This window comes from Hyperolius riggenbachi, chromosome 12, assembly GCF_040937935.1.
Source record: "Hyperolius riggenbachi isolate aHypRig1 chromosome 12, aHypRig1.pri, whole genome shotgun sequence".
Classification (NCBI taxonomy): domain Eukaryota; kingdom Metazoa; phylum Chordata; class Amphibia; order Anura; family Hyperoliidae; genus Hyperolius; species Hyperolius riggenbachi.
In genome coordinates, this window is record NC_090657.1 from 164,566,127 (window position 1) to 164,590,105 (window position 23,979).

The 23,979-nt window shown below is 46.2% G+C and overlaps 1 protein-coding gene across 7 annotated transcripts in view; it reads right to left on the bottom strand.

Annotated features, from left to right (window-relative positions):
- CDH4 (cadherin 4) overlaps nt 1–23,979 on the bottom strand; it is a 1,011,299-nt gene that overhangs the window by 98,922 nt on the left and 888,398 nt on the right. For all 7 annotated transcript variants that reach the window (XM_068263314.1, XM_068263308.1, XM_068263309.1 and 4 more), the window contains 2 exons: nt 23,632–23,776; nt 7,272–7,444 (listed from right to left, as the gene is read on the bottom strand). In XM_068263314.1, coding sequence (XP_068119415.1) covers nt 7,272–7,444; nt 23,632–23,776 — 318 coding nt within the window. The remainder of the gene's footprint in view (nt 1–7,271; nt 7,445–23,631; nt 23,777–23,979) is intronic.

A 23,979-nucleotide genomic window follows, 5' to 3' on the forward strand; every position in this document is an offset into this window, starting at 1 on the left:
TCACCCCCAAATCCCCCTCGATACACCCGGGGAGCGCTTCCTGGTTGGGGCAGGGCTAACCGCCGCAGTCCTGCCCCACGCGCGTCTGTCAGCGCGTATCTCCGCCTCTTCCCCGCCCCTCTCAGTCTTCCTTCACTGAGAGGGGCGGGGGAGAGGCGGCGATGCGCCGCTGACAGACGCGACTGGAGTCAGGGCTGCAGCCGTTAGCCCTGCCTCCAGGAAGGGAAATTCTGCGACCTTTCTACGACACACTTTTGCGGGGGGTGGGTTGGGGGTGAAGGGACCCCCGTTTAGCCGCGGGATAGCGGCGTTTTAGCAGGGGCACATGTGCCCCTGCTATTTATGAGCTCTGAAGCGAGATTTATTCTCGCTTCAGAGTCTCTTTAAGCAATCGCTCGCGTTCTCTGTTTCGTGTTTGTGTGCGGTGGTTAGTTAGGCGTGCTTGTCTGTTCCGCTTAACGTGCGGAGATCGCGCTGTAAACGCGTTCGCTGTTGCGAATGAGTTCGGTGTTCGCGTTTAGTTAGCGTTTGTTATTTTCCTTATCTTCTCATTGTATGATTTGCTGTGTCTTTGCTACTCTCGTGCCCTGTCTTGCTTAAGTCTTGTGTCACCTCTGGCAATCGCCTCTCTCGCGATTGCGTTCCTACTTTGTTTCTGCTGTTGTGTGTGCACCGTCGCGGGTTGGCGACTAGATTGGTGCACACACCTACATTCTGTCCCTGTGCTCATTCTCATTCGCTTCTCTTGCGATTGCGTTCTCACTTGGTTTCCTCTGTTGTGTGTCCACCGTCGCAGGTTGGCGACTAGATTGGTGCACACACATACATTCCTCCTCTGTGCTTATTCGGTCTTGTGTTGCTGTTAGCCATCGCCATCTCTTGCGATTGCCTTCTCACCTGATCTTCATGGTTGTGTGTTCATCGTCGCTGGGTGGCAACTAGATTGGTGGGCACACATACACTCTATCGCTTTACTCTCTCTTTAAGGGCTATCTTGCCCTGCGTTTTTCCCTTCGTACAATTCCTGTCTGGCGTCTGTGGCAGGGCAGAGGATCTGTTCCTCTGCACTCCACAGCTCCATCTGCCGACAGGAATTTCCCTCTACAGGTGCGTTGCACCTTTTGCTGGGTTCTCTTAGATTATACGCTTGTGGAGGATTTCCGCAGTGTCAGCGCGCGTCCTGTGCGCTGACCGCGGAGAGAATTCCACAATCGTTACACCAACCAGGAGAGATTATGACCCCTTATTCAAATCACTTTTTCTTCTAAGTTTTCTCCTAGGGGAAAGATTTTCACTTTTCTTTTAAAATACATTTTCAGCACTCTGCAATTAAAAAAAGATCCAAAAAGTAGGTTAAAAAAGTACTGTTAAAATCATTCTATTTCCTTGCTTGCTGGTGGCTTACAAGGCATTTTATTGATATGGTGTTAAAATATCACCTAGGAGAAAAAAGTTTATTGAATAAGCAGTAGCGTTCCTACCTAAGGGCGCAGGGGGGCGGGGCGCACCGGGTACCAGTCAGCCAGGGGGGTGTCGCCACGACCCCCCTACACCTGACTAAGGAGGGGAAGAGCAGCGCTAGGAGGAGGGGTGACAGCAGGGATAGCGGCGGGGACAGGGAAATATCCCCCCCTCCCTCACCTGGGTCCCCTCCTTCTGCCTCTCTTCTCCCCCCAAAAATGCGGGCAGCGGGCCGGTGGCAGTGGGCAGCGAGCAGGCGAGCGCGGAGTATACTCACGTTACTTCCGCGTATCAGCCTGGAACGCTGCATCACCGTCACGTGCCTCTTCTGCGCCTCCAATCATTGGAGGCGCAGTAGAGGCACGTGACGGCGACGCAGCGTTCCAGGCTGATATGCGGAAGTAACGTGAGTATACTCCGCGCTCGCCTGCTCGCTGCCCACTGCCACCGGCCCGCTGCCCGCATTTTTGGGGGGAGAAGAGAGGCAGAAGGAGGGGACCCAGGTGAGGGAGGGGGGGATATTTCCCCCTCCCCGCCGCTATCCCTGCTGTCACCCCTCCTTCTAGCTACACGGGGGGGGGGGGAGGAGCAGCACTATACTACCTAAACTGGGGGCCACTATACTAGCTGGGGGCCACTATACTGGGGGCAGCTAAACGGGGGGGGGGGGGGGCACTATACTAGCTACACTGGGGGCATCTATGGGGGCCACTATATTACCTATACTGGGGGGCAGGGCACCATACCAGCTACAATGGAGGAAACTATACTATCTAAACTGTGGGCCACTATACTAGCTATACTGGGGCAACTATGGGGGCCACTATACTAGCTATACTGGAGGGCAGCTGTACGGGGGCCACTATACGAACTACACTGGGGGCAGCAACACTACCTACATTGGGGGCAGCAACTAGCTACCTATACTGGGGGCAACTGCTAGCTACCTATACTGGGGGCAGTGGCGGCACGGGGGGGGGGGGGGTGCTTTGGGTGCTGAAGCACCCCTTAAAATTCTCCAAGCACCCCCCAGTGTAAACTGACTTTCGGCATCTAATAGACGCCGTATCAGTTCACCGCAGCGGCAGAGCAGGGCTATAGTAAAATGTCCGAAGCCCTGCTCTGGAGACTTTGGGAGTTGCTGGCTGCAGAGGATCGTGGGAGCTGCGCACTGGACGGAGGCCAGAACAGGAGCTCTGCTGCAGGTGAGTAAATGTTTTTTTTTTTCTTTTTAATTTATATTAGCAGCCAGGGGTCGCATTTATGTTCTGGCCAGGTCTGCTACACGATTGAAGTGTTTTCTGGACAGGTCTGCCACACGATTGCATGTATTTTCTGGGCAAATCTGCCGACATGATTGCATGGATTTTCTGGGCAAATCTGCCGACATGATTGAACGTATTCTCTGGGCAAATCTGCCGACATGATTGAACGTATTCTCTGGGCAAATCTGCCGACATGATTGAACGTATTCTCTGGGCAAATCTGCTGACATGATTGAACGTATTCTCTGGGCAAATCTGCCGACATGATTGAACGTATTCTCTGGGCAAATCTGCCGACATGATTGAACGTATTCTCTGGGCAAATCTGCCGACACGATTGAACGTATTCTCTGGGCAAATCTGCAGACATTACATGTATTTTCACCCGGGTTCACGGCAAATTACAGTTAGCTCCGCCCTCATCCGGTCATGGCCACGCCCATTTTTTTTGCCGCGCGCCGCATGTTATAGCGCCACCCATTTTTTGCCCCCTTACTTTTTTTTGGGGGGGGGTGTCTTATAATACCCAGCACCGGGTGTCAAATGCCCTAGGTACGCCACTGTGAATAAGGGCCTGTATGGTTTATCTAGGAGGATAGTCTGTTACTGAATACATTTTACTAAGAGCAAAGTCATTTTACCTCAATAGGGTAGAATAAAACAGTTACCGTAGAATATAAGTTGCTCCGGCATATAAGACGCACCTAGTTTTAGAGGGGGAAAATAGACTAAACCTGGTGCATCTATAGTGCAGGGGAGTCTTATGGACCTTTCCCCTCTTAACGGTCTCTATCTAAGCTACACTGGCCATCTACACTAACTCCTGCTACACTACACTTCACTTACCTCCGCTGCCCTCACCAAATGCACTACACTACACTTCACTAACCCCTGCTGCCCCACCAACCACACTACACTACACTTCACTAACTAACTCCTGCTGCCACCATCAACTGCACTACACTTCACTTACCTCTTCTGCCACCACCAACCACACTACACTTCACTAACTAACCCCTGCTGCTGCCAATACCAACTACACTACACTTCACTAACTAACCTCTGCTGTCACCACCTACACGACACTAACTAACCCCTGCAGCCAACCCAAACTACACTAAACTACACTTCACTGACTAACTAACTCCTGCTGCATCTCACCTGATCCTGTCGCCACAATACGAGCGGGGTCACAGATGGGGGCACTGTAACTAAGAAAAGGACGCTGTAACTATGGAAGATGTAGGCAGGGCGGCAGCACGTGTACACAGCAAGGCTGCAGTCTGCATACGAGATTGCAGTGAAGAGGAGCCGGCGGCTGGGAAACTCAAGAGCGTGATCCTGGATGGGATGGCTGGGACCCTTGGATGACGTCTGGGACCCTCGGATAACCGCAGACTACCAGACAGAGGCGGAGAGGATTGTGGGGGCAGGATCCAGGATTATTATAATATTAGGGCCAAAAGACGTACCTTTAGAATATAAGACGCACCACATTTCCCCCCCAGTTTTGCGGAAGAAAAAGTGCATCTTATATTACAAAAAATACAGTAAGTTGATTCCTAGATGTTCTGTAACTGTGGGTCGCTCCAGATATACTGTAGGAATAGTTATATTCGAGGCACGACAGCGTTTGCCAGTCTATGTTGACATTCACGGCTTCAGTCTTTCACGCGTTCATTTTGAGTCCAGATAGCTCAGAGAATTGTTCTGGCAAGTTCAACCTTTTACAGATCTTGAAAATCTGCCTCTGTGTCTTTTTTTCCTACATCCATTGCCGCGCATTTCTGCAGCATTTCTTCATGCTGCTGTCCGAAGCACAAGCGGCTCATAATAGATAAAGCTGACTTCTTCACCTCTCTGCGTAGCTGTGGTACAGCATGGCTCAGAGAAAGGGTAACCAATTAAGTTATAGAGAGGGTTCCAATTCGACTATTATTATTACACGTTTATATAGCAAAGACTGTCTTTACCACAGTACTTCACAGAGAAAATTCAGGAAAGTCACATCGCTCAAAAGAAGCAAAACGTCTACAGAGTAAAAAGTGTAAAGATAAATGTTAAGTTTGTAAAGGGAAGTTGTTGGACTTTTGAACAAAAAAAAGTTCAGCTCTCAGAATTAACGGCAAGTATTCGAGTATTCCACAGTGCTTGTAACAGAAAAGGGCAAATAGCAGTAATGGCGTTTGCTGCCAGTTAGTGGACTAACGAATGTGTAACAATGATTCCTGCTATGTGTGTGTAACTAATTCTAAAGCAGGAGGGGTGAGGGTTGTAGTGGGGATGGAGGGGGGAGGGGAATGAGGGATGGAGAGGTGTGAGGGATAGAGGAGAGGTGTGAAATAGAGGAGAGGTGTGAAATAGAGGAGAGGTGTGAAATAGAGGAGGGTGAGGGATGGATGGGGGGGAGGGGAGGGATGGATGGGGGGAGGGGAGGGATGGATGGGGGGGGTGGGATGGATGGGGGGGGGGGTGAGGAATAGATGGGGGGGTGAGGGATGGATGGGGGGGTGAGGGATGGATGGGGGGGTTAGGGATAGATGGGGCTAAGGGATGGATGGGGGATGAGGGATGGTGTGGCTTTAGGGCCAGTCGCAATATAGTTTTACAGGTAATCCCCAATTTACAAATGACCCGGCGAATATGAATGACCTAAAAATGTGAAATTTGATTCTGTGGGTAAAAAAAAGAATAAAACTTTTCAAAAAGACCTTGTAGGTTCTGAGAAAACCTGTTTAAAAAATATATAGTTTTTAAGCCAAGTCCAAGTTTTGGACCAGTAAATTACCAACTACTGGGGTAAATTACAGACCACTGAGTTAGATCACAGGCTAGTGAGGTAAATGCCTCAATAAATGTCAGTTCACAAAGATTAGAGCATGCTGTAAAACAAGCGAGATTATTATTATTTAGCATTTATATAGCACCAAGGCAGCCTTCAGGGGGGACAAATGACACTGCAGTGAGGGGCCCAGGGCTTCTGGGGGTCCTGCCCCCCCTCCCCCAAAGCGTTAGAAGGACCGCATGTGCTGGCTGCGGCTCACTAACCAGCCCACCGCGTTCCAGCATTGAGAGCAGAGTGACATCAGCGCTTGAACGTGGGGAACAGATTAGTGAGCACGCTACACCGGACTTTCTATGCTAGGGCACCACCTACATCTGGCTACAGGCTACCTATACTGGGCCACCACCTATACCTGGCTACCTATGCTGGGGCTGGAACCACCTATACCTGGCTACCTATACTGGGGCACCACCTATACTTGGCTACTTATACTGGGGCACCTATAGCTTGCTACCTATACTGGGGGCACCTGTACCTGGCTAACCTATACTTGTGCACCACCCATACCAGGCTACCTATACTGGGGAACTATACCAGGTTACCTATACCGGGGCACCACCTATAGTTGAATACCTATACTGGGGCACCTGTATCTTGCTGGCCTATACTGGGGCATCTACACCAGGCTACCTATATTGAGACTACCTATTCTAGATAAAAGAGGCACAGTGGGAACAGAGGTGGACAAAAGAGGCACAGAGAGAAAAGAGATGAGGCGGAAACATGAGGTCACACAGAGGGACACAAAAGAGGCACAAACTGAGGTGAGACAGAGGGGGACAAAAGATGCACAGGAAGAAAAGAGGGGGACAAAAGAGAACAGATAAAAGATAAGAACGGACCTACAAGAACGGAATACCTGTATTTTGCTAGTATTTGGCTCCACCCACAATATGCCATGGTCACGCCCACTTTTTGCCGCATCACACTGTGCATGCTGCTTTCATTAGTGTTGGAGTCATGCACATTTTTCGCCACACCAGCACACTTCACCGGGGTGGGGTGGCTAGTGGGCGGGCACAGCAACCAGTTGGTGGGCCCATGGAGGGCGGCCCAGGCCTGATGATGTGTGAGGGGCCCCAAAATTTCTGAAGGCGGCCCTGTATAGCACCAACATGTTCCGCAGCGCTGTACAGAGTATATATTGTCTTCTCACTAACTGTCCCTCAGAGGTGCTCACAATCTAATCTCTACCATAGGCATATGTCTATGTATGTATTGTGTAGTGTAAGTATTGTAGTCTAGGGCCAATTTTAGGGGACTTATTTGTATGTTTTTTGGGATGTGGGAGGAAACAGGAGTGCCCGGAGGAAACTCACACAGACATGGGGAGAACATACAAACTCCATGCAGATAGTGCCCTGGCTGGGACTCAGACTGGGGACCCAGTGCTGCAAGGCGAGAGTGCTAACCACTATGCCACCGCACTGCCAACGGTGATGTTTGGTGTCTCCAGCCTGGAGCTGTCAATATACAGCCATTCAGAAGGTTATAGAACAGAAGAAACAGAGCAGAGAAAAGGGGAAAACTATTCAAACTATTCAGGAGAATAAGAAAGTTAATAATAAAAACATATTTCCCTGAATTCTCAATCTGGGTAGTAATTAAAAATGGTTAGTAAGATATTAAAGGTATTTTAGCTGATACCCGTTTTATGTTACTGTTATGCAGCTGCTGATGCCCCCTACTGATCGCCTTACCTCTCTGTCCAGGCCGGCAGCCACTGTGTTAATGGCTCCTGTTTCGCTGTGAATTACGAACATGTCCTGGGCGGGGCTCTGCGGACTCTGCGCCATGATCCGGTACATGACGATCCCATTGGATGTGTTGATGTCATCAGCATCGTGCGCGGTCACTGTCATAACATATGTACCTAGGGGACAGAGAGGCACATGCTGACACAATGTATAACACAGAAAGCATAACCTATATGGATGAACATGGTAGTTTCCTGCAACCCCCTCCCCCTCCTCCCAATCTCAGGACAACTTATGATTTCCAAATACGTATTGTCCAGGAATGGGTATTGCGTGTAAAATAATACAGGAAGTTCTCAATGGAAAAAAACAAAACAAAACACATCATCTAGAGATCCCCTCAAAGGGACACCTCACTGAATCTATGCATCTGTAGCATTACTAAATCTCAGTGAGTCTATATAGCATTACTAAATCTCAGTGAGTCTATGTAGTATTACTAAATCTCAGTGAGTCTCTGTAGCATTACTAAATCTCAGTGAGTATATATAGCATTACTAAATCTCAGTGAGTCTATATAGCATTACTAAATCTCAGTGAGTCTATATAGCATTACTAAATCTCAGTGAGTCTCTGTAGCATTACTAAATCTCAGTGAATCTATGCAGATTTACTAAATCTCAGTGAATCTATGTAGATTTACTAAATCTCAGTGAGTCTATATAGCATTACTAAATCTCAGTGAGTCTATGTAGCATTACTAAATCTCAATGAGTTTATATTGCATTACTAAATCTCAGTGAGTCTCTGTAGTATTACTAAATCTCATTGAGTCTCTGTAGCATTACTAAATCTCAGTGAATCTATGTAGATTTACTAAATCTCAGTGAGTCTATATAGCATTACTAAATCTCAGTGAGTCTCTGTAGCATTACTAAATCTCAGTGAGTCTATATAGCATTACTAAATCTCAGTGAGTCTATGTAGCATTACTAAATCTCAGTGAGTATATATAGCATTACTAAATCTCAGTGAGTCTCTTTAGCATTACAAAATATCAGTGAGTCTATATAGCATTACTAAATCTCAGTGAGTCTCTGTAGCATTACTAAATCTCAGTGAGTCTATATAGCATTACTAAATCTCAGTGAGTCTATGTAGCATTACTAAATTTCAGTGAGTCTATATAGCATTACTAAATCTCAGTGAGTCTCTGTAGCATTACTAAATCTCAGTGAGTCTATATAGCATTACTAAATCTCAAGTGAGTCTATGTAGATTTACTAAATCTCAATGAGTCTATATTGCATTACTAAATCTCAGTGCGTCTCTGTAGTATTACTAAAACTCAGTGAGTCTCTGTAGCATTACTAAATCTCAGTGAATCTATGCAGATTTACTAAATCTCAGTGAATCTATGTAGATTTACTAAATCTCAGTGAGTCTATATAGCATTACTAAATCTCAGTGAGTCTCTTTAGCATTACTAAATCTCAGTGAGTCTATGTAGCTTTACTAAATCTCAGTGAGTCTCTTTAGCATTACTAAATCTCAGTGAGTCTATATAGCATTACTAAATCTCAGTGAGGGCCAGTGCACACCAAAAACCCATAGCAGATCCGCAAAACGCTAGAGGTTTTTGAAGCAGATTTTCAGATTGATTCTAGGCATGTTTAAAGAGATGTTCTAAACATGCCCAGCGTTTTTGAAGCGTTTTTGTGTAGCAGATTTCATATATTGTTACAGTAAAAGCTGTTACTGAACAGCTTCTGTAACAAAAACTCTTGGAAAACCGCTCTGATCTAGCGTTTTTCAGAGCGTTTTTCAACTTTCCTATACTTGAGGCAGAAACGCCTCAGAAATCTAAAAAATGCTGCAGCCCCCGAGTTTGCGTTTGTGGAAAAAACAAACCACTCTGTTGTGCACCAGCTCATTGAAATTCATTACCCAAGCAGTTTTCAAACCGCTAGCGTTTTTTAAAAACGCTCCAGATCCGCTCTGGTGTGCACCAGCCCTCTGTCTCTGTAGCAGTAATAAATCTCAGCAAGTCTATGTAGCTTTACTAAATCTCAGTGAGTCTCTGTAGCATTACGAAATCTCAGTGAGTCTGCGTAGCATTACTAAATCTCAGTGAGTCTGCGTAGCATTACTAAATCTCAGTGAGTCTCTGTAGCATTACGAAATCTCAGTGAGTCTCTGTAGCATTACGAAATCTCAGTGAGTCTGCGTAGCATTACTAAATCTCAGTGAGTCTCTGTAGCATTACGAAATCTCAGTGAGTCTCTGTAGCATTACGAAATCTCAGTGAGTCTGCGTAGCATTACTAAATCTCAGTGAGTCTCTGTAGCATTACGAAATCTCAGTGAGTCTGCGTAGCATTACTAAATCTCATTGAGTCTCTGTAGCATTACGAAATCTCAGTGAGTCTGCGTAGCATTACTAAATCTCAGTGAGAATATGTAGCATTACTAAATCAGAGTGAGTATACGTAGAAGTACTAAATCTCAATGAGTTTATATTGTAGTACTAAATCTCAGTGAGTTTTGGTGGAAATAAATCTCAGTGAGTCTATGTAGCAGTACTATACCACAACCATTCTATGTTACAGTACTGTATCACAGTGTAGTAGTGGTACTACAGTTCATTAAATAGTCAATTAAAACAGTACTTATCAATAAAAAACCTAATAAGATATTACCAATAAATTGCAGTAATAATTTAATTATTATTAATACTCATAATAGTCAACTCTCTTTTCAGAATATATTTTATATAGGACCTTCTTGCAGATTAGTTGCACAGTTATTTCAGGCTGCATAAATTAGCATAAACGCTACCTGTAAGGTATGGAAGAGGTTGGCGCTATTTAAAGGCATAGTAATAGTAATAATAATAATGTTGTAATGTCTCCCCTATCTATAATACAGTGCTGTGTAATATGCTTGTGCTTTATACATAATGTATAATAATAGTATACTACTACTTTTGTATAAACCACTTGTGAGGCCACATCTGAAATACGAAATACAGTTTTGATTACCACAGTATAGGAGAGAGATTAAAGTTTTAGAACAGGGACAAAGGCTGACAACAAAAGGGATAGAAGGTCTCACTTAGCTAGAAAGGATAGAAAAACTAAGCTTAAAGAGGAACACCAGTGAAAATTATGTAATAAAAAAAGTGCTTCATTTTTACAATAATTATGTATAAATGATTTAGTCAGTGTTTGCCCATTGTAAAAGCTTTCCTCTCCTTGATATACATTCTGACATTTATTACATAGTGACATTTTTACTGCTAGCTGGTGATGTCAGTGGAAGTACCTGCTGCTTGCTTTTTTAGTAGTTGGAAAAAGCTGTAAACAGCTATTTCCCACAGTGCAACGAGGTTCACAGACAGGAAACTGCCAGGAAAATGGTCCTCAGTCTCCTGTGGGAGGGGCTTCGCCACAATATCAGCCATACAGAGCCCCCTGATGATCCATTTGTGAAAAGGAATAGATTTCTCATGTAAAAGGGGGTATCAGCTACTGATTGGGATGAAGTTCAATTCTTGGTCATGGTTTCTCTTTAATTAGCGTGAAGAAAAAGATGACAGAGGTGACTGAATTATGTGTAAATACATCCAAGAGCAATATGAAAGCTTGGCAAATCAGCTTTTTATCCCTAGGTCTGTACAAAGAGCAAGAGGGCCTGATCTGTATATGGAGGAAAAGAGATTTTACCACATGTGTAGAAATAGGCTCTTCATAGTAAGCAGAGATTTAAGTGTGGAATATCTTACCACATGAAGTAGTTATGGGGAGTTCTATACTTGCATTTAACGCCAATGTAAATTGTGAAAAAACAAAACAAAAAACAGATACTTACCTAAGGAGAGGGAAGGCTCTGTGGTCTTGTAGAGCCTTCCGTTCCTCTCATGCTCCCATCTTTCCAATCTGCTGCTGTGGGAGGCTTTGGAAGTGTTCAAGAGAATCAGCATAGCGATTAGATTGAATGATCGGTGGTCAGTGTAAAGAGTCAGCAATAAACTCTGTGTCCAGCAATAGCTTTTAAGCCGATATTAAGCCCTGAAAGAGGCAAATTCAAGGTTGCAGATACAAAAAACAAATGGGCCCCTGTTGTGTGATTAATCTTCTATCTCCTCACAGTTTTATGTGCTTGGAGCAGAACTATGGCCAAATAACAAAGAGTGTTGTGCATTAAATTCCATCGCTGGGGCTTGTCATATGAATAATAGCTGACAAGGTGTCTGCCAATCCCTTGTGCCAGACACGTCATCATACAGTGATCTGTACTCCAGCAGCATCAGATGCAATCGGAAACTGTATAGCCGTAAGCACAAGGCTGATAAACTGAAGCTAGCCATAACATACCTCCCAACATTTGGAGATATGAAAGAGGGATGCTTGAAGACCCGCCCTTGCCACACCTCTAACCATACCCACACCACACCCCTTGCGATACACATCACAAAGATTCAGAGACAAAAAGATGTAATTTTATCAATTAAACCACACTGGTCCTCTTTATCATGAGTAGTTTTCCTTCATTTTAACTTTTGAAAAAAATACATTTTTTTCAATTTAACAATTTAAAGGATGGGAACAAAGTTTAGAGTCAGTTAATCACCTTCATGTAAAAAAAAAGCAGAAAATGCCTACAGTGTAAACAAGCCATGAGCCTCATTAGTTTAATTGTAAAATGTTTAATATTACAAAGCAACAGCTCTAGCTCAACCAGTACATAAGAAGTACCCATACGGAGAGGATACAAACTGCAAGTATATATTGATAAAAAAAAATATGGTTTTATCCAAAAGAAATAAAAATAAAAGATCCCTTGAGACAGAAGAGGGTCAATAGAGCTACTACAAGAATAAAGATGTACAGATCGCCAGCTGGACAGTGTGAGGTACGGTAACTACAAAGCAATGAGGGATGAATGGACCCATCTCAGACCTAAGCAGCGATTAGCAGACGCGTCATGTCAATCATGTTATAACATAAAAATATATACCACTATTATTAATTTTTTATTTTATTTAATATAGCACCAACATCTTCTGTAGCGATGTACAGAGTAAAATAGTGAGGACGACAGATACACAAGTTCAAAGCACAGTACAATCGGCGCCCAAATTATGCAGCGCCTTGTTTTACACCCTAGGGGAATCTGTGCAAACACATAGTCCTTCTAAGCACTGGAACCCACTAAGAATCGCTGCAGCGCTTTCAAATCCCACCTGCCCCGTGTGCAGCGATTCCTAGGGTGATTACGATAACATTTTGCCAAGATTTGATTTAAAAAAAAAAAATAAAGATAAAAAATTAAACAACTGTGGAGCGATCAGACCCCACCAACAGAGAGCTCTGTTGATGGGGGGAAAAGGGGGGGGGGATCACTCGTGTGCTTTGTTGTGCGGCCCTGCAGCTTGGCCTTAAAGCTGCAGTGGCCAATTAAGTAAAAAAGAACCTGGTCTTTAGGGGGGTTTAACACTGCGGTCCTCAAGTGGTTAAATACATTGGTAAAGTGTTTTTTTGGAATGGCCGGAGATTGATGCAAAATTGCCCTAGTGGGTCCCGGCCCTAACAGAGTTTCAGTAAAACTAAGGGAAGTAAGGCAGGCGGATCCTCTGTGATAACTGCAGACCGTGGCCAGTCCTGGGATCAGAGATTGCACCTTTCACGTATAACACAATTTCCATGTGATTTTTCAAATCAGCGTTCTCGGCGCATCTAACGCAAGTCAATAGCATCACATTAGACTTGTGTTGTTGTGTGAATTTTGTGCAGAAAAAAAAGAAGAAAAAACAACGTAAATGCTCCAGAAATGCAGCAGCACCGCAATTGTGATTTTTGGGCATGGCAAGCAATACTGTAGGATCACCTCCATTGACTTTCATTAGAGGGAACCCAAGGTGAAAATAAACTGATGAGATAACCAATTATATTTATCCTCCTACTCCTCAAAATAACTTTTTAAAGTATCCCAGTGTTTTCTTTTATATTTAAACATTCACAAAGTAGGTTGAATGTTTTACTGTCTCTGATCAGTGGCAGTCGATTAAGTGTCCCAGACTTAAAATACATGAGCTATTGACCTTGCCCTACCTCTCCCCGTCCTCAGTACTTGTATTCTGACAAAAAAAAACTTGTATGGCTGTAATTCGCTTATCAGTGATGTTTACTGTATTCCTGGCAAGCTACTGACAAGACAGAAGCTGTCACTTCCATGCATAGAAATAATCTCTTTCAGACAGCAACATAAAACAATTAAAACAGCCTGGTTATTATGTTTTGTACTGTACATACACATTTATCTCATCATGTCACATATTGCCTCAGGTACACTTTAACCTAGCGGTCTTGGAATTGGCAACATGGCTGAAAGCCCACTAGTGGCCAAGGCCGGATTTAGGCCAGGTATGTTGGGGCTCCCTTCCATGTGCAACAGTGCCCCTCTCATTTCACATGTTGCCCCCTTTTCCATGTGTAACATCCATGTATTGCAACCTTTTTTTTTCATGCACCGCGCTCTTGGGCACTAGCTTCTCTTTTTAATATGTTGCGCCATATTTGTAACCATCACTTACACATGTAGCAACCTATCCAGGTGCCCCCTTGGGCTGCAGCAGCCCAAAGCCCAGGCCTTTGCGGCCTTTCCAGAAGTCTGGCCCTGCTAGTGGGACCAGGCCTAACCTAATTAGCACATGTGGGCAAAAAGTTAGTTCACTTATTTTTGTACAGAATTACATGTAAGGGTATGAAGATACTTGACAAATACATGAGGTCGAATACGAGTTTTGGTTGAACACGATGGACGTATGTCTTTTTTCAACCCAAATAACTATGTAACTATGATGTATAGCAAAAGTTTAATCATACAACTTGACAAGAAACCACCTTCCTAAATGTCTTCAGCAATACACATTATGACTGGTAGCTCTGCAGGTTTTGTAGAGTCCCCCTATAATAAGAACGACAGCCTGTGTGGGGCAGGGGTTAAATCTCTGCCACCCGCAATCCATCCTCAATGTAGCATCCCCCCGGAGGTCTAGTCTTCTAATCAGAGATCAAGCCCCGATCTCTTCTGTCCGGCTGAGACGCTTTAACACCTCTTCATTAATTGTATTACCGGCGCGGGAGCAGATGAAGGGACTTCAGGACGCCGCCACTCCACACCAGCCTCAGTGCACTCGCTGCTGCGCTCTTTAAAGGATTAATTTCACAAGCTGCAAATTACAGCTTCATTTCAAAACCAACTCAGTCCCGTAATTGGCTTTCTGTTCAAATCAGCCAAGCTAAAGATTTAAATTCCTCATATGCAGATGACTTTCAAGTATCAGGTCCCATCTGCGGCGTGCTCGCTGGCATTCATCTCCCGCGGGAGACTCAAGTGAGCTGGAAAGCACTGGGCTAACCGCATAGAAGAGCAGGCAGGAGGCTGCAGACTAGATGGGGAGCCAGATACTGCTTTACAGATGAGGACTGGTTGATTTACAGCCACTATAGCCACACACTGCCGTTGTTTCCTACCAGTGCTGAACCACCTCACACACCTCTCTTGCTCTGCGTCTGCATCATACTAACCACTGTAGTGCAGCTAGCAACACCATCCTGGCTTTGCGGAGTTATGAAGCAATTATTAATATATTGGAGGATACATGAGACATTCAAAACTCTGTACAATCAGAACATCTTGCAATACAAATGCATACATAGCTGATGTGTGGTTTGAGACATCACCAATACTGGTGCATTTTCATATTATTATTATTGATTTATAAAGCACCAACATATTCTGTGGCACTGTATAAAGTAGGAAAACAAACAAGGGGTACATAATGATACAGATAATGATATACATCAAGTATGGACACTGGTACAAAACACAGAACTGGTGGTTACAGTGTAGCAGATGTAACATGATGAATAAAATGTATAACAGAGTGCGAGCTATGAAATGAACAACGAAATCCAAGATACAAAAGGGTGAGAGAGCCCCGCCCTTGCAAGATTACAATCTAAATATATGATGAATTACAACAAAAAAAGAAACACTAGGAGGAGTAGTGATTAGAGATGTTTGCGAACAGTTCGGCAGTGAAGAGTTATGGGCAGCCTGGCTCTGTAATACTTCTGGGTCGCTAAGTCCCTCAGTAGTATGCAGGCGCTGGCCCAGCAGTACGCGTCCTTGATCGCACACCTGTGGCCAGGAGAGCAGTCATCACGCACATGCGCAGGGCATACCCGGCCACAGCCGCGCGATCATGGACAATACCGGGCCAGTGCCTGCGTACTACTGAGGGACCTAGCGACCCAGAAGTATTACAGAGCCAAGCTGCCCATAACTCTTCGCTGCCGAACTGCTCGCACACATCTCTAGTAGTGATGCTCGTATGGGGCCAGTTTTGAGTCGTTTCATTTACGACTTCATGCGCTTTCCACTCACCTGTAATCAAAATTACGTATTGCATCACCATTTCGATTCAAATTTGATTATGAGTTGGAATTCCGCGTTATATCCGTAATTACGAGTCATGATTACAACTATATATCTAATTAGCGGGTAATGGCAAATAGCAAAGCCCCTGTACATGCTAGAAACACCAAATTTGCAGGGTATGTTAACCTCCTTAGCGGTAACCCCGTGTGTGACACGGGGTAAGCCGCCGGAGGGTGCCGCTCAGGCCCTGCTGGGCCGATTTTCATAATTTTTTTTTGCTGGACGCAGCTAGCACTTTGCTAGCTGCGCCAGCACCCCGATCGCTGCCGCGCGCCCGATCGCTGCTATCCGGTGCGGCACGCGGCACCCCCCCCCCAGACCCCTGCGCTGCCTGAACAAACAGTGCCAGGCAGCGACAAGGGGTGGATCGGGTTTCCCAATGACGTCCCGACGTCGCTGACGTCATCCCGCCCCGTCGCCATGGCGACGGGGGAAGCCCTCCAGGAAATCCCGTTCTTTGAACGGGATTTCCTGATCGCCTATCGCCGGAGGCGATCGGCGGGGCTGGGGGGATGCCGCTGAGCAGCGGCTATCATGATGCGAGCCCTGGGCTCGCTACATGATTTAAAAAAAAAAAAAAAAAAAAAAACTGCTGCGCTGCCCCCTGGCGGTATTTTTCATACCGCCAAGGGGGTTAAGAACAGAGGACAGTAGAGGGAAAAACATTTTTCAAAAAGACCTTGTAGTTTCTGAGATAATTGATGTTAATGTTAGAGGAAAAAAGTCGCTATTTAAATGCGGTAAAATGACAAAAAATGTATCAACATCTATATAAATGTATTTGTTTTTTTATGGTCAGAGTGTGGGAAATTGGAAAAAAATGACATGCGGGCCCCATCCTGAGCCTCTTTAACCCCTTGTCCCCCATACAGGCCGAGATAGCCAGAATGCGGAGCCCTGGCCGCATGGGGCTTCGCACTATGAGCTATACTAGCCCGCATGGTCCATGGTATGGGGGGGGGGGGGAAGGCTCTGGAGGAGAGGGGCAGCCAAGCTCCAAGGCTCCCCCATTGGTCTATTAACAGACCAATGTGGAGCCTTGGAGCCAAATTTAAAGATGCTTTGGCTCTAGCTATACTTAGTATAGCTAGAGCTGCGCGGGGGAGCGATGGTGTGTAGTGAAGGGTGCGCAGAGATCTTCAATGAAGCTCGCAACATTAGAGGATATTGGCGTGGGACCATTTCCAAGGATATTGCCGTGTGAAGATTTTTTTTAAAGGTAAGTATTCCGGGTTAATTAAGAATATTAAAGGACTTTTCTCATGGTTATGTTTTTATTTTTTAACCCTGTGTGGAAATGGGTAAGGGGTAAGTACCCCTATGCTCATTTCTCCTGGGGAGGGGGCTTCTTAAAGCGGACTCCCAGATTCCACCACAAACACCCCAGGGCGTCGTTGCCCCCACCTCCTCCTGGGGCACCAGTGGTGGGAAAGAGCCCCTTGACCATGGATTGGACAAGGGCTCTGGGGGAGGCTTGGCCGCCCCCCCCCCATACCGAGGACCATGCGGGCTGATATAGCTCAGGGTGCGAAGCCACACGCAGCTGGTGCTCCGCATTCTGGCTATCACAACCTGCATGCATGACAATGAGTTAAAGAGGCCGCATGGTGCTTAGGGATAATATCTGACTCTTCTCTCTCTCTATTCCTCACATTCAGTCCCTAACCAGCTACTACCATCTTCAAAAACATCTCGCATCTGACCTTTTCTGTCTTACGACACAACTAAAATGTTGATACATGCTCTTATAATATTTCGTCTGGACTATTGTAACATACTTACATTATGTACATGTAACAGTACATATAGTACATACTTTGTGGACTACCAACAGACTGGCACCGCTTCAATCTGTATTGAACTCAGCTGCTGGTCTCATTCATCTTTCTTCTCGTTCTTCCTCTGCTGCTCCTCCCTGTCAAGCTCTGCACTGGCTGCCAAATAACCAGATGATCCAGTTCAGACTCTTAACCGTTAACCTACAAAGCTCTCTACAATCTTTTTCCCCTACATCTCCTCAATAGTTTCCAGATACCAACCCAATCGCATTCTCATATCTTCACATTACCTTCTTTTGTCCTCTAGAATTACCTCCTCACATTCAAGTATACAAGATTTCGCATGTGCCTCACCCATCCTCTGGTATGCCCTTCCACAACACATCAGTCACCAGTCACTCTTCAACTTTTGGGATCTTTAAACTCTACCTCAAAACTCACTTTTTCCAACAAGTATTCGCTGTACTGTAAGCTATTCCCCCATTGACCTAAGGCAAAGTTGAACTCCTATTAGATATCCTAAAAACACACTACCTGTATGAATATTGTATACTACCCCTCCTCTTATTTACCCCCTATTCCTTTAGATGGTAAGCTTGCAAGTGTAGGGCTCGCTCTCCTTTTGTGTCTTGGAATGTGTTATATACTTAATTTATATCAATTTTGTCACTGTAATTACCAATTCTGTATTTTGTATCAATTCTGTACTTTGTACTGATTCTGTATTTTGTCTATTGGAGTATTTATTATTATTTATTGTATTTATAAAGCGCCAACATATTACGCAGCGCTGAACAATAAATAGGGATACATACATTGTAACAATGGGTGACAGACAGAGGGGTAGCAAACGGTTATACAACATAGCACAAGGTTGGTTATACAACATGCAATCAAGGTATAAAATGCGTTTTACAGAGACCCAGAAAAACAAGTCCCAGTTAGTCCATGAGAAGGGTTTCATTGCTGGGATAGCAAAATGAAGACAAACACACTAAGGGAGAGGGGGCCCTGCCAAAGCCTTGCAATCTAAAGGGTGGGGGAGGGACACAAGGTAGGGTTGTGGAAAAGGTGGTTGACTGAGAGAGTTACAGTGTGGTAGATGTGGGGTAGGCCATTTTAAAGAGATGTGTTTGCTTGAAGGTGTTGAAGGAAGGAGTGAATCTGAGAGGGAGTGGGAGGGAGTTCCATAGGGTGGGGGCAGCTCTTGAGAACTCTTGTAGGCATGCATGGGATTGAGAAATCATGAGGAAGTCAGGTGGAGATCATTGGAGGGACGGAGGGGGCGAGTTCACAAATGTGGGTTGGGCAGGTCTTGTGCACAGATAGTGAGTCAGTGTAGGGCTTCACAGAGGGGTGGGAAGAATGAATGAGACTACCTGCTGCATTCACGACTGACTGAAGGGGTGCAATGCATTTCAAGGGGAGGCCAGACAGTAGGGCATTGCAATAGTCAAGGCGGGAGATGATGAGGGCATAGATGAGAAGCTTGGTAGTGTCTGGGGTCAGAAAGGGGCAGAATTTGGAGATGTTGCAAAGGTGGAAATTGCAGGCTCTGGTAACATTTTGGATGTGGGGGGTGAAGGAGAGAGCAGAGACTAGGATGACACCCAGGCAGTATGCCTGGAAGGTAGGGTGGATGGTAATGCTGTTGATAGTGACGTGAATATCTGGGAGGGGTGGTGCAGTGTGGGGTGGGAAAATTATGAGCTCAGATTTAGCCAGGTTAAGCTTCAGGAACCTAGCTGACATCCAGAAGGAGATGGTTGTGAGGCAGGGTGGAGGGAGAGATTGGGGGTGTGGAGATAGATTTGGGTATCATCGGCATATAGGTGGTATTTGAAGCCCAGGGAGGAGAGGAGTTTGCTGATAGAGGAGATGTAAATTGAGATCGGAGATGTAAATTGAGATCAGAGATGTAAATTGAGAACAGTGGGGGACCATGAACAGAGTCCTGGGGGACTCCCACCAAGAGGAGGGTGGGAGTTGAAGAGGAACCATTGAAAGAGGTGGCGAAGCGGCGATGAGAAAGGTATGAGGAGACCCAGGCCAGGGCGCTGTGACTAATCCTTAAGGACTAAAGGAATTGAAGGAGGAGAGGATGGTCAACTGTATCAAATGCAGAGGAAAGTTCAAAGAGTAGCAGGATGGAGTAGTTTTCTTCAGCTTTGGCAAGGGTTAGGCCAGGGGCGTAGCAATAGGGGTTGCAGAGGTTGTGACCGCATTGGGGCCCTTGGGCCAGAGGGGCCCCGAAGGGCCCTCCCTCAACTACATTATTAGCTCTTTATTGGTAGTGTGCTCATAATAATCACTTCTATAGATACTTTGAATAGTGGTTTTATTAACAAACTGTTCCCCGTCCCCTTCTTGCACCTCAGACACTGTAGTTGCCATTGGCAGGCTGCCATTGGAGTGCTTGGGGGCCCCATTGTAAAACTTGCACCATGCCCAGAACTCCTTAGCTACGCCACTGGGTAAGGCCATTTACTATCTTGACGAGAGCGGTTTCTGTTGAGAGGGCAGGAAGGAAACCAGACTGTAGGGAGTCAAATAGGGAGTTGGTGCTGAGGTAGTGCGTGATGCGTCTGTGGACCAGGTGTTCGAGGAGCTTTGAGGCAAAAGGGAGGTGGCAGGAGCAGAAGTGGTATGTGTGTGTGTGTGTGTGTGGGGGGGGGGGGTGCATTGGAACAGTCTGGATGGAGGAAGTGGGGGGGGGGGCATGGGGGAGGCCTGGAAGGTGGGGCATGGCGGTGGCCTGGGGGGAGTTGGAGGGAATTGAAGAATGTATTGCTTTGTACTCCATTTTTGTTTCTTACTTTGTACAGTGCCACAGAATATGTTTTGCTTTCAGGGGTGAGCCTGGGGTGCCTGGCACCTGGCTGCAAGATTTTCTCTGGCGCCTATGGGAATGGTTAAATTAACCGCGCCCAACCACATAACCACACCCATATCCTGAGTCTGCTAGTCTCTGGACTGACTCAGGTTGAGAGGCTCTGCGAGTGCAACGCAGTCACACACTGCGTATTTATGGCTGCCTGCGGCCACCCTACTCTCGCTCGCTGTCGTCGGCTCCTCCCCCGCCAAGCCCAAGCGTGAGGTGAGCGGCCTGTATCTTTCCCATTGCGCCGCGCAGCCTGCCAGTGTTGCCACACTTTCACGTTATTTTTTACTGACAAATACCTAAAAATTTACTGACAAAAGATTTTTACTAACAAAATTTCCCTACTAAATGCACATAAGAGACAGCGTTTCACCAGTAAATGCGCGTAATGACAGACAGCCTTTCCCCAGTAAATGCACCTAATAAGAGACAGCTTTTCCCCAGTAAATGCACATAATAAGAGACCGCTTTTCACCAGTAAATGCACATAATAAGAGACCGCTTTTCACCAGTAAATGCACATAATAAGAAACCGCTTTTCACCAGTAAATGCACATAATAAGATACAGCTTTTCACCAGTAAATGCACATAAGAGACAGCTTTTCACCAATAAATGCACATAAGAGACAGCTTTTCACCAGTAAATGCACATAATGACAAACAGCCAGTGTCCCAGGATATGTAGCCAGCCTGGACCCCCTTTAGGCAGTGAGTGAAAGGGAGCCCTTTAGGCAGTGAGGGACAGGAAGCCCCTTTAGGCAGTGAGTGACAGGGAGCCTCTTTAGGCAGTGAGTGACAGGGAGCCCCTTTAGGCAGTGAGTGACAGGGAGCCCCTTTAGGCAGTGACAGGGAGCCCCTTTAGGCAGTGAGTGACAGGGAGCCCGTTTTAGGCAGTGAGTGACAGGGAGCCCCTTTAGGCAGTGAGTGACAGGGAGCCCCTTTAGGCAGTGAGTGAGTGACAGGGAGCCCCTTTAGGTAGTGAGTGACAGGGAGCCCCTTTAGGTAGTGAGTGACAGGGAGCCCCTTTAGGCAGTGAGTGAGTGACAGGGAGCCCCCTTAGGTAGTGAGTGACAGGGAGCCCCTTTAGGTAGTGAGTGAGTGACAGGGAGCCCCTTTAGGTAGTGAGTGACAGGGAGCCCCTTTAGGTAGTGAGTGAGTGACAGGGAGCCCCTTTAGGTAGTGAGTGAGTGACAGGGAGCCCCTTTAGGTAGTGAGTGAGTGACAGGGAGCCCCTTTAGGTAGTGAGTGAGTGACAGGGAGCCCCTTTAGGTAGTGAGTGAGTGACAGGGAGCCCCTTTAGGTAGTGAGTGAGTGATAGGGAGCCCCATTAGGTAGTGAGTGAGTGACAGGGAGCCTCATTAGGTAGTGAGTGAGTGACAGGGAGCCCCTTTAGGTAGTGAGTGAGTGACAGGGAGCCCCTTTAGGTAGTGAGTGAGTGACAGGGAGCCCCATTAGGTAGTGAGTGAGTGACAGGGAGCCCCTTTAGGTAGTGAGTGAGTGAGTGACAGGGAGCCCCTCCCCCCTCTAGCCGCCGCCGCTCCCCCCCTTACCTTGCAGTGTCACTCAGACCTCAGGATCAGCAGCAACCCGACCAGTACGAGCGGACGCCGGAAGCACCCGCTCTATATGCGGAAGCATATCAGTGCGGGCGCTGGGTCCTAGCGCCCGCACGATTGGTCGCCGCCTGATCGAGGTCTGAGTGACGCGGCGGCGGCTAGAGGGAGGGAAGGAGCCACGGACAGAGGGGTGAGTGGCGCCTGGGTGCAATGCACCCGCAGCACCCGCCCAGGCGCGGCCCTGGGTGCTTTATAAATCAATAATAATGATAATCATTCAAGTTTTACCGTTTATATTCATCTTCTTAATACATCTTTCTTAACATAAGAAAGTGTGAAGTTTGGGTCACGTTGGCAGCGATTCCTGGAGAGACAGGCTCGTTTAGTGCATGGAGTGAGCGAATGAGAAATCAGTGAGCTGAATCTTCTGAACAGTCACAAGTTTCCTCTGGGAAGTGAAGTAATAAGGGGCTCATTACTTTTTTCTTTTATAAAAACATTGGCAGGCTCAGAAGAACGAAAAAAAAAGACACCAGACACCATTGATAAAAGACTGTTCCACCTTCAACACAAAGCCCATTGAAAAGCGCGAGCTTAGAGTTCAGCCTTAAATGTTCACTACCTGTTCAGTTCCAGGCACTGGCACAATGTGGAGCCATAGAAGCCTCTCAGTAATTAATCAGTTCATTAGCTGGTGTGCTGACACTTGAGCGCTCCGCAGTCAGCTTCGCGATGAGAATTCTGCGCTTTGTGTCTGAACCGAGGTCCCCAGCTGGATCACGTGACGCCCAGCGCTCTGCTGATTAAGCCAAGCCCGGCAAGACGGGAATAGCGCCATAAACGGAGGAGCCAGCTTCTTAAACCGGCAATATTCCCGGAGGGAGCGCTTTCTAAGCCGGTGCACGCTGCTCATTGCAGAGGAAATGCACAGGCCACTCCTGGCAAGCGCTGTAAGCCCAACAATAGCATAAAAAAGCCAAGGACGTTGACTGATTGAGTTAAATGAACAATAACAAAAGAAAAAATTAAAAAAAGGAGGTAACTGCTAGGTTCTGTAACATGCATATCGGAGCAGGATCATCCACCAGGCAACCTAGGCAGGTGCTTGGGGCCTAGTAGGGGTCAAGGGGCCCACCTACCACCTTCTTTGACCTCTCTCCACTTTAGCTTACCACAGGGGGGCACCAAATCTAATGCCTAGGGCCCCATTACATCTTAATCCATCTCTGGTGCATATGTACATGCATACATACATGAAATCTCATATAGCTTCATGTCTCTCGTGCCATGAGAGATCGGGCAATTACCCTGCTTTATAGGTCCTTGTGAAATAGAAATGGTCATTGGTCAATGAGATGCAATGAGTTGCGTGCAATTTAATGCAGCAGGCAACAGGACAACAGGAGTTGGGGGATTGGTTACGGCAGGGAGGGGTTTGGATGCCAGGGGCCCCATGAGAAATGTACAGGGGGGCCTTTATGCACGGTTATGCCCCTGCGCACAGTGTTGGGTAGTTCACTCTTCTGGTAGCCATGTTGTTGGCCACACTAATGTTCTTCCTCTATTCCATATAAGAGCTTGCCTGTTATAGTCTATTAGTAATGTCATTATGGCAAAATTAATTAAATCAATGCTGATACCTGGCTTTGAAGATTCGTCCACGGAGCCGTTAAACACCAAGCTGGAGAACTCCGGCCGGTTGTCGTTCATGTCAATGACGAAGATGGAGAGATCGATGGGATTTTCCACCTTGAGTCCATTCATGTCCACAGCGTGGGCCCTGAGCTGGAGGCAAAAACGAGAGCAATAAGGAAGAGGAGCACAGTGTAGTATAGCAATATTTAGACCTTCCTCATCTAAGCTGCAATACACTTGAAAAGGGGAGGGGGGAAAAGTTAGATAATAACCTCAGTGTAGAGTCCATGTGCTGGAAGGTCTGTGAGAAAACTCTCATATCCACCAAGTAATTTCTAGTAACATCATTACTG